Genomic DNA, 18,248 nt, shown 5'->3' with positions numbered 1-18,248 from the left:
ATATTTAAGGAACTTCATGTGTTGAATTCCAAGGGCATGTAGTAGAATAAACATTACCTGAGGAAACTCAAAAAAAGTGAGAACGCATCAAAGAGTGGGGAAGAGTATGATAAAATAAGTTGTAATGCTACAAATACAAAAATTCTTCTATTTCTATTTAGTTTTCAATATATATATGTATACATGGCTAGCTTAAATAATTCCCAGTGCTATTTATAAGAATATGGTGGGTTGAATCTTGAAATGCATTCTTATTAATTAGCTAATGAGAGTTACATCAGGTACAAAATTGAAAGATCATAAGTGTAAGCATCTATGTTTTGATTTCTAAGTTTCTTTTATAATACAATAAATCTCCACTGCCATGTTTTGCATTGCCAATCAAAGAGTGTTAGACACTCAAAGAAAGATATCTTTGGCAGTAGAACATACGGGGGAAGATTCCTGTCCTTGTGATTCAGAATAAAAAGAGGCTTCTTGTTGGTATCATGTAGAAAACTTCCAAACTTGACATTCACGTGAATTGCAGCACAAATTCTGTCGTTTCCATGCAGACATAAGAAATATCTTATCTATATATCATAGTACTGATAGTTAAAAGTTCATCGGCCCTTCCTTATATATTTCGCCTTTCAAACTTCTTACCAGATACAACCTAAGAAAAAACTTCAGCAGAAGTACTGCTAGGTGAAAATGATTCTCCCCATTATCTTCATCTTTTGCCTCCTCTCCTCCTCCCAAGCTTCTGTTCTAGATTTCTGTGTTGCAGATTACGCAGCTCCCAACAGCCCTGCAGGATATTCTTGCAAGAAGCCTTCAAAGGTCACAGTGGATGATTTTGTATTCCATGGCCTAGGCGTTGCAGGTAACACCTCAAACATTATAAAAGCTGCAGTGACACCAGCATTCGATGCTCAATTTCCCGGTCTCAATGGCCTTGGACTTTCCTTGGCTCGTTTGGACTTGGACAAGGGTGGAGTTATACCAATTCACACACATCCTGGAGCCTCAGAAGCACTTGTTGTTCTGACAGGGTCAATCACTACGGGTTTTGTTTCATCTGATAACACTGTATACCTTAAAACCCTCCAGAAGGGAGACACTATGGTGTTTCCACAAGGATTACTTCACTTCCAGATCAATGCTGGTGAGACTATGGCCGTGGCTTTTGTGAGCTTCAGTAGTGCAAATCCTGGCCTCCAAATTCTTGATTTCGCGCTGTTCAAGAGTGATTTGCCCACTCCACTGATAGCATTAACCACTTTTCTTGATGTTGCTCAGGTGAAGAAGCTCAAGGGTGTTCTTGGAGGCAAAAATTAACAGTAAATAACGGGAGATTGCTGTCCTCATAAGAGAGTGTGTCTGCTGTTAGATTGATTTCACACCTTGGTTTTCATTTTTAGATTGGTCGGGTTTGTAATAAAGGTATTCTTGTTGAGAAGTGTTGGTAGCTCAAGTAATAGAAGAGTAGTCTGACGTGCTTCTTGTTTATTGTTACCAATTGTCGAGTATTTGTAAAAGTCAGTGATTTCCAGGTTCAGAAAATTATGCTGCCAGAGGAATAAATGTGTGGTCATTGTCTTAATGCGTCTGAAATGGGACATTATCTACTGTATCTTGAACTCGGACATTTTTAATTAATGAATGCTCATTGTTATGATACTATGAATTATGGGTTTATGAATGGATTTTGTGTTCCAGAATGAGTTAATTCGCAACAGAAAGATTTAATTAATGTTCATCCCACCATGAACCAGCCTCAATAAAAAGTTATGAACCCATTATTTGAAGTTTCAAAATGAAATCCTTGCGTTTCAAATTTATGGTTCAAAAGGCACATCTAGACATCCTTGTTGGTTAGACATTTCCCTCATTCTAAACTTAAAGACGAAATACAATTTAAAAGACACATATCTAATAAAATTAATCTCATTCTGCATTTTCTTAGGATAACCTTTTATCTGTAGGAAAATGACATAACCTTCTACGACTATGAAAAGCCATTAGATGAAACTGGTGACAGAATTGATCAGGGAAGACACAACTCACACCATCTTACCAGTATACATGGTCTCTTTACCTAGTTCTGCATAAATATAGATACTTCAGTGCTTGTCAATTCATGCAAAAGTGAAAAGTTAACTTCCAAGATGTTAGTTTCCAATGATCAAGTTTTCACAACAATGTGTGGCAAGACACTTGAAGAAAAATTTAGGACCTGATTGTCTACAGTCATTCGACTTCAATTGTTGATTCAATCTCTTTCTTCACGGCATATCAAAATAAATAAATAATACTCTTTATTCACAGCCTGCCTCATGTCGTCGTCTTCCCCCCGCCTGAAAGAAATAGCACCCCAATGTGAACTTTCATCTGAGGCAAAGGTCTTGATGGGAACGAATATGCATGGAGGAATGGTTTTGATATGAACATGTCGAATACAGAGGAAATTGATGATAAGAAGGATATAAGATAAACATGTATAAACCTGGACATATGATGCCATGCTGCGAATAGAAGATTAAATCAACGGCTGAAATCAATTTAAAACGGTCGGTGCAATTATTGATTGATTGCAGACAATCGAGGTCCAACTTTTGGCAGTAGAACATGCCAGAGAAGATTCCTATCCCAATGATTTTAAAGGAAAAATAGGCTTCTTCTTGTTGTCAGAGAAAACTTCCAAAAAGTTGACATTCACGGGCATCCCAATTCAAAATCTGTCTTTATCATGCATGCAGATGAAAAATCTTACCTTCTTCAGTAACTCAAAAGCAATGGTAAAGAAATTAACTCGCAGTCCCTTCTTATATAAGATCATCCACACCCTTTACCACATACACACCCTAAGGGAACAAAAGGAAATTAAGCAACATCCAGCTAAAATAAAGATGATTCTCCCCATTATCTTCATCTTTTGCGTTCTCTCCTCCTACTCTCAAGCTTCTGTTCTAGATTTCTGTGTTGCAGATTATGCTGCTCCTAACAACCCTTCAGGATATTCTTGCAAGAGCCCTTCAAAGGCCACTGTGGATGATTTTGTATTCCATGGCCTAGGTGTTAAAGGTAACACCTCAAACATTATAAAAGCCGCGGTGACACCGGCGTTCGATGCTCAATTTCCCGGCCTCAATGGTCTTGGAATTTCCTTGGGTCGTTTAGACTTGGACAAGGATGGAGTTATACCAATGCACACACATCCTGGAGCTTCGGAAGCACTTGTTGTTGTGCAAGGGTCAATCTGTGCCGGCTTCATTGCGTCTGATAACACAGTCTTTATCAGAAATCTCAAGAAGGGGGATGCTATGGTGTTTCCACAAGGCTTGCTTCACTTCCAGATCAATGCAGGTGGCTCTTTGGCTCAGGCTATTGCGTCATTCAGTAGTGCGAATCCTGGCCTCCAAATTCTTGATTTCGCATTGTTCAAGAGTGACTTGCCCACTCCAATTATATCGGGCACCACTTTCCTCGATCCTGAGCAGGTGAAGAAGCTCAAGGGTGTTCTAGGAGGCAAAAATTAAGAGTATTATTAGGAGAGTGCTGTCCTTGTAGGAGTCTCAAGAGTGTCTCTTTTGTTAGATTTAACTTTCATTTTAGATTAATCAGGATAGTAAGCAGATGATTTTTCTTGAGAAGTGATCGTAGGACAAGTGATAAAAGTGGCAGTCTGATGTGGTTCTTGTGTGTTTTGTTTCCAGTGGTCAAGGATGTGTTCAACTATTGTCCTGATGAGAGAAAGGTCGAGAGTATCTCTTTTGTTAATTGGATTCTCATTCAACATCCTGACTTTGGTTTTTAATTTCAGATTAATCAGCCTTGTACTGGATTCTTCTTGAGCAATGTCGTTAAGGTTTGAGTAATATATAACTTATGTAGTCTAATGTGGTTCTAGCTCAAGCATTTGCAAGCTTTAGTAATTCAAACCTTAACTTCCACATTTTGGACCAGGCACTGCTTGGGAAAAATTTATTACCAAGTGATAACATCAAGCACCTTAATCAATACTTTTGACTTTTGAGAAGATGCTAAAAGCTTCTTTTGGAAGCTTAGGGTGAAGTAACTGCATATCTTATTAGATTAGCTAGATTGTTAAAATAAAATAAATCTTTGACATTTATAGCTTATATCATGTGTGTGAAATTTGGAAAGATAGGCCAATATTTACTTATGGTCTAACTCAAATATTAAGATCATATTTATAGACCAATTGGTCTAATACAAGATTGTTTATTACTTATATGAATAGTATATTTATCTATACGTTTTTAACATTTTCTAGAGTAAATTTTGTGCATTATTAATAGAGTTAAAGTGCAATTTTACCCTTAAATTATTTTTGAAGGAGCAATGTTGCCCCTAAACTATTCATCGTAGCAATGTTACCCTTAAACTAATCAAATCGGAATAATGTTGCCCTCGCTATTTAAACGTTCGTACTGTAGCTGGTGGATCCATTTTTCATGAGTTTGCAATTTCACCCCTAAACTATTCTCAGAGGGGCAATGTTGCCTTCATCTTTAAAAATTATAAAATTAAATAAAAATAAAATTATAATAATATTAAATAAAATAATATTAAATGTATATATAAAAAAATTATAATAACATTAAATAAAAATAATATTAAATGTATATATAAAATATATATAAGAAAAAATATAAACTATAATTTTATAACTTGTAAAATATAAGTGGATCTTGGTTAAATTAGACATAAGTAGAGTCAAAAGTATTTACATTTATACCTATAGCTATTGGCATTTTTATAAAAAAAAATAGTCTCAAATTATTTTATACATGTGAATTGTTCAAAATAAAGTTGGCTTTTAATAGGATCTAATTTTTGAATTTTTAAAATTTTTTAAGCTTTTTTAATATTATATTTAGAATCATTCAATTTTTGAAAACCACTTCGATTCACAATTCAACTTCAATTTCTGACTTAATACCGGCTTAACTTTTATCCAATTCATCTTAATCATGAAAACAATTTTTTTTGTCCAAATCGAGTAGTTAATGACAGCTCCCATCAATAGTTATAGGTACATATGCAAATACTTTTGAGTCTACTCATATAATTTAACCAAGATTCACTTATGTTTGACAAGTTATAAAATTATAATTTATATTTTTTCTTATATTTATTTTTATATATACATTTAATATTATTTTTATTTGATATTATTATAATTTTATATTTATATATGCAATTAATATTATTTTATTTAATATTATTATAATATTATTTTTATTTAATTTTATGATTTTTAAATGGTGAGAGCAACATTGCTCTTCTAAGAATACTTTAGGGGTAAAATAATACCTTAACTCATGAAAAGTGGATCTTACTATCTACAATAACAGACGTTTAAACGGCACGGGAAACATTGCTCTGATTTGATTGTTTTAGGGGTAACATTGCTATAATGAATAGTTTAGAGACAATATTGCTCCTCCGAGAATAGTTTAAGACCAAAATTACACCTTAACCTTTATTAATATATACTTTGTTTGATCTTATTTATAAGTCACTTCCAACATGTTTCACAAATATTGAGAAAAACTTTAAATCTCATTAACTTTATCTTAAAATTTAATAAGTTTTCACCTTTACTTCTAATAAATATTCTTAAATCTCATTACAATATTTTATTTAAAGCATTTAATAAAGGAAAAGAATGTAAAAATGAGTGTTGAAAATTGATAAATGTCTTATAAATAGAACTAATTTTTTTCTCTTTGTCCAATAAATAGAATCAGATGAGTAAAACTTAAAATAAGCAAGAATGTTTATTACTTTTTGTAAATACATTATTCATTTTTTAATTTTATATTCATGTTAATATTGATGTTTTGGACTTGTAGATGATCTATGATGTGATAGGAGTCATTTAAATCATAAAGAATTCAACAACAATTATCTTACCATCAACAACCACGATGTATGTAGACGTTGCTTTCGTCAAGGTAATAACAATGTTACAAATAATAGATGAATGCCTCCCCTACCTAGTTAGCTTAAGCTTGATGTTGAGCCATCAACTAGTTAACTAAATAGGTGAAACCACTTATAAAAGCTGCTTATGTGATAACAATGAGATTTATATTGGATCAATGAATTCTCCAATAAACTTATTGCCTCTATATTGATCACTCTAAATTATAAAAATCTTGAATGATTTAAAGTATTATTGAGTCCAATGCCATGTAAGAAATCAAAATATATAACAATTTCATTAAAGCTTCTAGGCTTATACAAAAAGATTTTTCTCCACGTAACCAAAATGACTAATATGATTAAAGATATTAGTGATCTACATAAAGATTGAATTGTGACTTTCAATTGCATGCGCAAAGAAATAAGTAATTATATTAATTGGACTGTCTTTTAAACCCATTTTATGGACAAAGGGCTATGTCAAGGAACTTTGAGGCTCAAGACAAAACAAGTAAAGAGACTTAATATATAATAATTTATCAATCCTTGTGCTTTCTATTTGACATTGTTTGCCACAAAATAATAAAAAAAATTAAACATTAAGTAGTTTGTATTTTACAAAACAAAGCTTGGATTAAAAAGGAACAAACACATCAGATAGCGAGTAGTATATAGACGAAAACACAAAGCCTCTACTTAATGATGTATGCTCCAATGTTTTGGTTGGATTTGAAAATATAAACAAAGATTGCAACAAAAGAGGTGTATGATGACCAATGCTTTTTTAAGGCTTTAGAATAGAAACGAAAAGAGGAGGAAAAATGGAAGAGTGAAGATGAAAAGTGAGAAAGAGTTAGACATGATGATGTCAAAATAGAAATTGTAGAAAGAGAATAAATAATTGTAGAAAGACAATAAATAATAATTAATGGCTAAGTTGGGGCCAATCCAATAATTAAATATTATTTTAAGAATATGGAAAGTTTTTCAATGGGAGAAAGAATTGGAGCTTTATTTTTTTCACTTGGCATTTATTACATAATGATACAAATATATCTATTTAATCTATACATACTAAATGTTGGGTAATTCACTCTTAGTGAATTGGGCCCAACACGAGCCCATGAGATTTTTATTGAAATATAAAAAGATTTGGGTTTGAAAATGCAATATACTTTAGGATAAGTGTGCAATTTTTCCTTAATGATTTAAAAGTTCAGAAGAGGGAACAGTTTTACTATCACGCACGCAAGACCGAAAAACCACAACTGTTATGGGTGGTTTTAAGAGAAAAAGTATGTATTCCTCCTCCAAATCTTATATTGGTATTAGAGCCTAGTTTTCTTGGGCTGTGTTTCCTGTGTTTGAAAAACATATACTAATTTGCTTATCCATATACATGCAAATCTACCAGTTTTATTTTCACTTCTCTTTTCACATAATCTTCCTTTATCCATTTTTTATCATTAATCTCGTTAAATAAACATATTTATATGTTTCTTGGTTTATATAAGTGTTTCATATAAGGCTATACATGTTCTATATGCAATCTAAAGTGCCGAAAGTTACAACATAAACAAACCAAAATATTGAGTATTTGAAAATGAAGTTTTTTGGATAAATGGATTGCATAAACATATAGAACTCAAAAAAAAAATAAAGAAAATGACACCAAGAACATGCAAAACGGAGATCGAATGGAGGAGATATGGCCTCCAAAAGTTTTGAGTCCAACAGACCTAACTAGCCAGAGGAACTAAGTCAAACTAACCTGGCAGGAGGTTCAAGAAGACAAAAACAACACGTCATTTCTATCCTCTTCCAAATGACATGTCGTTTTGATGTGTCGTTTCTTAAAAAAAAAAGATGCTGGTTTGGTTCTAGGCTGTGAACCTAGACCATTAAAAAAAATTTAGGTTTAATTGGGCTTAGCCTAAATCACAAAAAAAAAAAAAAGAAATGATATTGGGTCCATAGGTCGAGTATAGAAACCCAACCTAGCTTAAAAATATAAATAATATATATAATTTGAATTTTTTAAAGTATATTTATTTATTTATTTATTTAGGACACATGGCACGTGGGACCCACATGAAGGCTCTACTGCATGAGATGGACCCTACCATCAAGCTGCTAGTGTGTAGAGCACAATAAACTGGTGTGTGTCATCACCGAATCACGAGAAGGCGCCGCGTGTCATGCACGCACCTCCTCTGAGAGTGGATTTTTTTTTGTTTTTTAAAATTTTTTAATCTAAATATCTTCTCGAGGCTCGTGAAGGCATGTAGGGATTCAGATTGTGACATGATTTGTCTTAAAAAAATTCTTAAATTTGATATCTTCACTGTGATATGCTATTTACTTATATTTGAGACAAAATAGGAATTTATTTTTTGAATCATTCAATGCATTTTAGAAGTTTAATCATTTTAAAAATTTCATATTTTTTTAGTTTTTTAGGAAAATATGAAGCAAGAGTCTTCTGACAGCATTGATAACTCATAAAATTATTTTGTTAGCATTGAGTATTTGAATGAGCTAGATTATGAGCCTCTTAGTGAGAATTCCAACCTAAAACTCTTTGAAGAGGAGGAGGAGTATAAACCTCAAAGTGAGGATTCTGATCCTAAAAAGTATCCTAATATTTATCTCAAAAATGTGTTGGAAGGACTTAAAGAGGTGTGCATGATGCAGGGACCAAAATATGAATTAGAGGGTGATAAAAATTTTCAAGACAAAGATAAAGATGTGGAACAACCTTTCACACCTTTAGTGATCATAAATATTGCAAAGAGAGAAGTTAAAAGATTAAAAAGCTATATCAAATTTCTCCAATGGTAAGAGCATATCATAACAAAAGAAGAACAAGCCCTGGTTACAGAAAAAAATTTCAAACAACTCAAGAAAGTTGTGCAACATAACAAGCAAAACAAGTCGTGCTCGAGAAATCTTCTATAGAATAAAGCCATTAAGGGGATGAAAGTACAAGAAAAATATAAAGACATAATTAAGAGTTGTCTTTTTAGGTCTTTACCTTAAGTATTTTTCTATTTTTCCATAATCTACTTTTAGTTATGTTGTATTGTTTTAAGACCTAGATGATTTATGATATATATGAAGCATGTTATTTTTTAATATTTTTTATTACTTTATAAATACTTTGTTTGAGTGGGAGCTTTAAAATGATAAGTCATTTAAGAGCTATATAACAATTATAAAAATATTTGTAAAACTCTTCATAGATGATAGTGATTTTATTAGAATCAATATAATAGGAGATACAAACGTAGCCTCTAAATTGTTGACCTAATAGTATTGTTATCATTTTAATAAAACATAATAAAAATATAAGACGCTGTATGTTTTTCATAAGTATTTTATTCTTTATTTAATATAGAAAACTATTAATGTGGGATAGTTTCGTCTTAGAACTAAGAATGGCAAAAAAAAGTATTATTGTTGAGTTGAATAAGGGCGACAAGTTAAACAAGGATAACTAGGATATATAGCACCGTAAGTGCCATGTATTTTGAAAGAACAAGATGTTGTTAAGCCACTAACTATGGTCATGGCCAAGCCTGAGGTAAGAAACTCAGCTCAACATAGGAAACACCAAGAGGCATTTATGGCATGAAAACGAAAAAATAATATCGCACGAATAACACTTTTAAGTGTTATGACAGACAATCTGATGTGTGAATTTGAAAAGTACTCCAATACTCAAGCCATGTAGGACGCCATAAAAGAGAAGTTTGGTAGTACCTCAATCACTAAATTGAGAAGGCTGACAATTAAGTTTGATATAAGCTAAAGTTGAATACTCCTATGTGATAGCACCTTAGGGAGATAGCCAACACAATCCATGAACTTAAGGAAGCCAGCACGATCTATATGATAAACAACAAGTAAAGGTTGTAATCAGATCACTCCCAACCAGCTGAGAGCATACAAAGGCTAACTTAACCCATAATAAAAACATCATTAACTTTAACAATGTTGCTAAGCATCTGGAGCTAAAGGCTGAATATCTGGAGGCTTACAAATCACCTGGACAGGTTTACCTTATCGAGAAAGGTGGTCCTTCAAATGCTAAGCCCAAGAAGGGTAACAAGAGTGGCCCTAAGGTAAAGAAAGACAAATAATCTTTCAAGAAGAAGGGAAAGAAGAGCAGCAAAAAGAGAATTAACCTTAAAAAGGTCACATGTTTTGCCTATCAAAAAATGGGCCAGTTTGTAAAGGATTGTCCTGAGCAAATCAAGTACTTGTGGATTATGTGAATTCATATTTTTCTTATATTTCTATTAATGTTTTTCTAATGAAAACTGTTTTCTTTTCTTGGATTGTAGACTTAGGTTCCATAGACCACGTAAGCAAGGATTGTAGATCTTTCCTAGAATATCGTCGGTTGCCAAATCAAAGCAAGTGGCTTTATGTTAGCAACAACACAAGGATTGAGATGAAAGGCATTATAACTTGCAAGTTGATCTTGCAAGGTGGCAAAACCTTAATTTTTCATGATATTTTACATGCACCAGACATCCGACAAAACTTAATTTTTATTACTTGCCTTTTAGAATTTGGGTTTGTAGTTAATTTTTTTGATAAGGTTGCTGACATTACATACAGTTTAACCTTTTATGGTTGTACTTTTCTTTCAAAAAAGTTCTTTATTATGAATATTGTTGACAAAATTTATTTTCATGATTGCTTTACCACATCTTCCAATAACATTGATATGAATATCTAGCATGCTAGACTAGGGCATATTAATTAGAATAGAATGATTAAACTAGCTAAAGAAGGAATGCTAGGTTTAATAACAAACATGAAAATGTCCTTGTGTGAAAATTGTCTAGCTGGTAAAGCAACAAGAAAACCTTTTGGTAAAGGTATTAGGACTAAAAATCCGTTGCAATTAATCCATTCTGATATATGTGGTCCTAGGAGTGTAAAGGAATAACATAGAGCTTGGTATTTTATTACCTTTATCGATGATTTTTCATGTCTTGGTTATGTCTTTTTGATATCACAAAAGTATAAAGCTTTTAAGTGCTTTAAACAATACATTAATAAGGTTGAAAATCAAATAGATAGTAAAATTAAAGCATTATGAACTGATCAAGAATGTGAATACTTGTCTGATAATTTAAAGAACTCTGTGAAGAAAAAGGAATAATTAGACAACTAACTATTTCTGGCATTCCACAACAAAATAAAGTTATTAAAAGAAGAAATAGAACTCTTTTAGATATGGTTAGGTCAATGATGGCAGAAGCAAATCTTCCAATCTCGTATTCGGGGGATGCTTTACTAACTACAACCTTTATACTCATTCGTGTGCCCTCAAAATCAATTACTTCCATATCCTATGAATTATAGACAAAATGCATACTAGATTTAAATACCCTAAGACCATGGGGGTTAGCTACATATATCCATAATGATTTCTATAAATATGAAAACTTAGGTCCAAGAGGAAAGAAATCTATCTTTATAAGATACTCTAAGTAATCAAAGGGTTATGTTTTCATTAGTGAAAACGATAATGGAACTATAACTAAAATTGAATCTAAGAATACCATATTTTTAAACAATGAGTTTCCTAGCAGGGGAGAAATTGACCAAACTATATCTCTTTATGAGACACGAGAGCTACATAATATAGAACAAATAAATAGGGCTAAATCATCATAAATTGCTAATCTAAGTGGGAACTCTAAAAGGTCTGCTAGAAGACCCAAAAAGAATCAAAATTCAGAAGAAGCCTCACTTTAAAAAAGTAATAGAGAGAGTGTACCAAAAAGACGCTTCCAAATTAAAGGTGAAGTATTAATGATAATTCTTCAAGATGATGATGAGCCACATTTTGTAAATGAAGCTTTATTAGGACTTGCTAAGGATAATTGGAAGAAAGCAATGAAAGAATAAATGGATTCCATGAGGATCAATTAAGTATGAAAATTAGTTGATTTATCACGTGGCTAAAAGGCTATTGGGAATAAGTGGATTCTCAAAATCAAAAGAAAAGTGAATTAATCAATTGATAAATATAAGGCCCGCTTAGTAGTGAAGGGGTATACACAACAACAGGGAATAGATTATGACGATACTTTTTCTCCTGTTATACATTTCAATTCTATTAGATTGATTCAGGTAATAGTAAATAGTCTAGAGTTAGGTTGCACTAAATGAATGTAAAAATTACTTTTCTAAACGATGATCTAAATGAAGAAATCTATATGCAAGAACCTTTAGGTTTCATTGAAAAAGGAAAAGAAGATAAAGTATATAAATTAAATAAATCAATGTATAGACTATATGAGGTTTCACAAAGCAATAACCTCATATGACTTTCAAATGATTGAGGAAGACCACTATGTTTACATTAAGAGGTTCAATGAGAACTTCGTAATATTATCTCTTTATGTGGATGATATTTTACTAGCCAAAAATAGTCTAGATTTAATAATCGCTACTAAAGAATGGCTTTCATTAAATTTTGAAATGAAGGACATGGATGAAGCAAAATACATTCTTGGAGTTAAAATCCAAAGAAATTGCTTTAAGAAGCTCCCTTCTCTTTCACAAAAGAATTATATAAGGAAAATTCTTGAGCATTTTAATATGAAAAATTATAAACCCATAGATACCTCAGTAGCTTTAGGTGTAAAGCTTAGTCTTGATATGGGTCCTAAAACTAAGATAACTGAAAAAAAGATGGAAAGAGTTCCATATGCTAATGCAAAGTCTAATGTACATAATGATGTGTACAAGACCAGACATCTACTATGCCATAGGACTTATAAGTCGCTATCAATCCAACCCCAGTGAAGGACATTAAAGGCTATAAAGAGGCTTTAAAGATACTTAAAGGATATTATTGACTATGCACTATATTACCAAGGGAGTGATCTACGCCTGATAGAATACTCCGATGTGGATTTAGACAGAGATGAAGATGAACAAAGATTAACTTCAGGTTACACTTTCTTGCTAAATAATAGAGCCATTTGTTGGAGCAGCAAGAAGTAGATATGCATTACCCTACACTCTATGGAAGCCAAGTTTGTAGCATGCACTGTAGCAGTGCAAGAGGCTATATGGCTAAAGATAATTTTTAGAACATCTTGGATTTGGAAATGAAAGTACAAATTCAGTTTTAATTCATTGTGACAGCACTGCAACCATAGCCTGTACCAAAGATCCTAAGTACTACAACAAAACCAAACATATAAACGTCAAATACAACTTTGTAGGTGATTATATAGCGTAAATAGTTATCACTGTTCAATACATTTCCATGAAATGTATGATAACAGATCCCCTAACAAAACCCATAGCTAAGGAGATATTTGAGAAACATGTACGGGCTCTTGACACATCTAGATTGTAAAAAGATAAACTTGATGTAATATTTTGCTTATATTAATAAGAATTTTTCATTACTTCCATATATGTGCACTCGAGAATATACGATGTCTAGTATGTCATATAGGTTGATAAGGTTGACTCTCTCACATAAGCAACTGCCTTTGACATTCAAATCAAAGTCGAGATGTTTGTGTTCACCAGCAATGCAACAGAAGTGTTGATATGATAGAGAAGAAACACAAATCATATGTCGCCTCAATTAAAGAGAAAGTCGAGATGAGATCCATAAGTATACTTAGATTGAGTCATGAATCCCCATATTTATGATGCCTGTGGCTAAACAATAAATTCTTTTAAATTGACATCATGTGAGATCAATAGAATAGAAAAATTTAGGTTTAGGTATAGTGAGTATCCGAACTTAAGTTTCTATGGTGTTAATAATAAATGAAAATAACATATGCTTTTACAAGCAAGAGTAATACCACAACGTGTGTTTCATACCACATATGCTTAAGAATTGCAATGGGAAGCAAGTGAATAAATCCCTGCTTCATTGCTATATAAGTCCTAAAAAGAAAAAATTATTTCAATGATGTCTTTTGACTTTGACATTATCATGAAGATATGTCATAGTATCTGCTACTTTAATATACATCTTATGGTCATGATTGATGTGACCTAAAGGTATCATGTTAGGGAAGCGATTATCTCCTATCAAAGTGGTATATGGGTGAAAGGAAGATTACCTTAAATATGCACGTCTATGCTCATATTCAAGACATGTCCCTTATGAAACAATTTATTGATTTATAAGTGTGGATACTACGCATATAAGAAAGACTATTTAAGTCTTAGATAACTTAAGAGGGATTAGATTAGTCATCATGAGAAAAGTGTATATTAGTAAATCTAGGACATTAAAGCACAAATTCAATTAAGAATAAATTAAATTATATGGTTATTTATGCTGGTCTTTAGTAGGATTCCTATTATGAACATCCGAAAATGAAGACGTTAAGCCTATACGATCATAGCAAAGCATATAGTATGAAAGAGGAAAGAGAAAGGAATAAGATTAATATATATTCTTTACTAAGTGTGAGTGGGGATGTTGGATAATCCACTCTTAGTGGATTGAGCCCAATATAAGCCCATAGGACCTTTATCAAAATATAGAGAAGATTTAGGCTTGAAAATATAATATACTTTGGGTCAAGTGTGTAATTTTTCCTTAATGAATTAAAAGTTTAAAGTAAGTAACAATTTTATTATCATGCACGCACGATCGAAAAACCACAATTGGTATGGGTGGTTTTAAGAGAAAAGATATGTATTCCTCCTCCAAATCTTATACTAAAAATATTTAGGTTTTTTGGGGGGCCTTAGGCAATGGTCTTACTTGCCTGTGGATTCCCATGGTCTTGTATATGAACACTAATTATATGAATATAAACGGTCATCTCTTAGGTGTATCAATTTTTCACTTATTGATCTAGGCAAAGAGAATGTTACATTTGATTTTTTTTTTTTTTTAGTAAGCACATGGAGCAAACTCCATTCTTTAAAGTATTGGTTATCGAGGATAAAAAGTAGACCCCTACTAATTAAATTATTACATACATGACAATTATAATTCAAACTCTCAATTATTTATTTAAATAATGAGAATTTACTTTCTCAAGTGGCACTTGCCATTTGACTATTTTCCTTTAGGAATGGAACAGAATGTAGTGGAGCAAAGTGAAATAGAACAAAATTTTCCTTATGATGGAAAGGAATGGTTTTACATGACCATTATTTGAGAGTTATATAAAATAAATGGAATAGAACAGTTTAAATTTTTTTTTCTTTTGATATTACCCATATGACTAAATTTAAAAATAATAATAATACCTATTAAATAATTATAATATTCATGCAATAAAAAATAATAATTGTTAAAATTAATTGTCAAACAAGATACTCAAAAATTAAGAATAAAAATTGAAAGAGTAACAAAGCTATTCAAGCAAATATTCATGTTGCACAAGAGGAAAACACAACACATTCATAGTGTTGAAAGACATGAGAGAGCGAGAAATGGCAAGAGCAAGAGAGATATGGTGGGAGGTAGGCTGTGCACTATGCTTGAATGCCTAGTTAACCCCCTACTTGAAGCATTTGAGCACATAGGGCTAGGTGTAATGCCTACCTTAACATTACCAAACACACAAAGCATTAGACATGGAACGCCGTTATGATAACTTGGATTTAATTAAAAAGTTGAGATCCCAAGAAACCTTTTAAATGATATTTGAACTCAAACTAAAGTTTAAAACAATTTAAACATGATGACGAAAGCATAGAAATCAAACAGCACTTGAAAGCAATCAGGAAGATCTAAAAATTTTCCAAAAACTGGCCCATTCATCGCAGCACAAGCCTTACCCTCCATTGGGTGACTGTCATGCGCTATGGTTCGCACTTACTGTCATAACAGTAGGCCACTGTCATAACAACACTCTAAATCAACTCCCTGAGAATGCAATTTCACCATCTGACGTTCGATTTGAGCATTTTAAGTATTCACACATAGCTTTTTCAAGCCCTCTGGCTATTACTATTAATCCCATACCCAAATAACCAACCATTAAAAAGTTGGACACTTGAATCCAAAATGATTCATTTTAAATCATAACACACTCAAGGGTGTCCAAACCTTACAACTTATTTTGGCATTAGGTTATTAAACCGACTCAAATGGACCACAAACAACTTATTCATACATTTAAACCACCACAACAACATTCCAAACATAGATTGGCCATCCAAATCACAATTTAGTATAAATCCAAAAAGTGATAATAAACATATTATAATCCTCCAAATGGCTAATCCAACACATAATCCCTCATAAAATAATACTTACACTAATATCTTAACCTCTCACGGCCATTGCAAACACATACAACCTCCCAAGCCAAGATACCCACAGTTTACAATAAAATTCATGCAAGTGCTTCTTAAAATCACGTATGATTCCTAAGTTGGCATATGCATAATTCATTCATTATAAAACCAAAAGAAATAGAAAGGACTATAAAAACACCGGCCAGTCCCCTCTATGTTAGGTCACACCTTCCTTCCCTTTACCTCTATTAGAGCTCTCACATGAAAATGTAACCATGAGGTAAGTCGAGGACTTACTAACCAAATAGTCTAACTAAACAACTCATGTGTGCGAATAAATAGTGCACATGTGAAGTGGCATATGAAATGCATAACAAGCTACACAAACATACATATGGTTATAAAATGATATGTATGATTAACACACCACTTTATACCATCTTTATATCTTCTGATTGAATTTGTAAGCTAACAACTCAATAGAACCAAATCCATGTGATTGGATTAGCTCAAGCTCACTATTCGTAGGAGGCAACCCCAGCCAAGATTGCCTTTGCCCACTATGGACCACAGATTTTCTCGCTTTTGAATGTTAGGAGTGTCAATGCACAATCTATCTCACATAGTACTGAGACTTATGAATAATATAATAATAAGCACCGAGACCTCTACAGTGCCAGTGTATCATATGAATTTTCAAACAATGTCTCCCAACAATACACTAAGATAAACTGTCACCCTCTTACAATAATCATGCCAAACATATGCTCAGTGATTCCATATAGCTATAACATATAATTTTCACAATTTAATCATTTCCACACATATCAGTAACAAGTAAGTTTCCACTAAAACTATAGAATTTTGCAAATAATTATATTTGAATATAAGGTTTAGTTTTCCAAATTCTCAATATTCAAAACACAATTTCCATTCCACTTCAAATAAGATTTCTAAATTATAATTATTTTATATTAATACTATACTAGTACAAAACAAGAGCATTAGCTTTAAAGTAATCACACGACCATCCAAAACACACAAATAGAGATTTTAGACAATCTGATTACCTTAACCCTTTTGTCACTAAAATGGTTACTATGGTCAAACAATGGCTCCACATGTGTTCACTAACACCATAATGCTTGATCAACAATTGATCTACAAGATTTAAATTTTTAATCATCAATTCACGTACTAATTATCCCATTTTTAACACAATTTCAGGTACCCATTATATCTAAAACTTTAATTTAACCTCATCAATTCTTCAACAGACTCCATTAGTTCCATTTAACACCTAAATATTCAAATAACATCACTTTATTATCCATATTGCTCTTAATCTCTCAATTTCTACTTTAAGTTCATCCAAACCTTACTCAAAAATTTCAAATCACATATAACCCATAAATCTAGGTTTAGAAGCTTGATTTAACTTCCTAAGACCTTATAAAAGCCAATGGGTTCAATAATTACTAAAGAACAATCAATATCACAGCCCCACAACACCCAAATCAATATCACAATTTGATAAGTGTAGATTTTGCACGTGCGCCACAATGCATAACATAGAAAGTCCACACATGTATTGAACCTTTCTTCATGCCACAACCCACTCAAACTCCGACCTAATCCTCTTTCATGGCTATTCAAGGATCCAATGACTATATTAGTTCTCCAAAAACATTATTAATTAGTAATTCACCTAATTTGTCCAAAATGCCCTTCTAAAAATACTGAAAATTCTTAAAATTGAAATCTAAGATGTTACACCAAACATTGTCAAGGGTCAAATCTTGCCTTGCCTGAACATGTGCAAGTTTTTTTTTAAGTTTTAAAATTTCTTGTGAATAATATTTATCTAATGGCATTATTTTTTATTAAATTTATCATAAATTATTCTATTTTTATGATCTTTTAGACATTTTTTATTATTACAATTTTTTAAATCTCTTTCAAAATTTAAAATTTATATTTAACTTATTATTACTTAAAAATAATTCACATTTGTTGTTCATTTGAACTTTTAAAAATTGCTTTTGATT

The 18,248-nt window shown here is 32.0% G+C and overlaps 2 protein-coding genes across 2 annotated transcripts; both read left to right on the top strand.

Moving 5' to 3' along the window:
• The first annotated feature begins 599 nt into the window (after positions 1–599).
• On the top strand, positions 600–1,665 carry LOC129307988 (auxin-binding protein ABP19a-like). Its single transcript, XM_054948942.1, has 2 exons — positions 600–1,147; positions 1,282–1,665. The coding sequence occupies exons 1-2, from the start codon at positions 694–696 to the stop codon at positions 1,350–1,352; spliced, it is 525 nt and encodes a 174-aa protein (XP_054804917.1). The 5' UTR covers positions 600–693; the 3' UTR covers positions 1,353–1,665.
• Positions 1,666–2,837: 1,172 nt separating this feature from the next.
• Positions 2,838–3,810, top strand: LOC129307987 (auxin-binding protein ABP19a-like). The gene has a single exon (XM_054948941.1). It carries the CDS (start codon positions 2,892–2,894, stop codon positions 3,519–3,521), a length of 630 nt encoding a protein of 209 aa, XP_054804916.1. The 5' UTR covers positions 2,838–2,891; the 3' UTR covers positions 3,522–3,810.
• The last annotated feature ends 14,438 nt before the right edge of the window (positions 3,811–18,248 follow it).

The sequence above is a fragment of the Prosopis cineraria genome, unplaced genomic scaffold (assembly GCF_029017545.1).
Source record: "Prosopis cineraria cultivar Desert tree isolate PC_DT_omini unplaced genomic scaffold, ASM2901754v1 PC4, whole genome shotgun sequence".
Lineage (NCBI taxonomy): Eukaryota > Viridiplantae > Streptophyta > Magnoliopsida > Fabales > Fabaceae > Prosopis > Prosopis cineraria.
The sequence above is the reverse complement of the archived record's forward strand: the minus strand, read 5'-3'. Positions and strand labels throughout refer to the sequence as shown.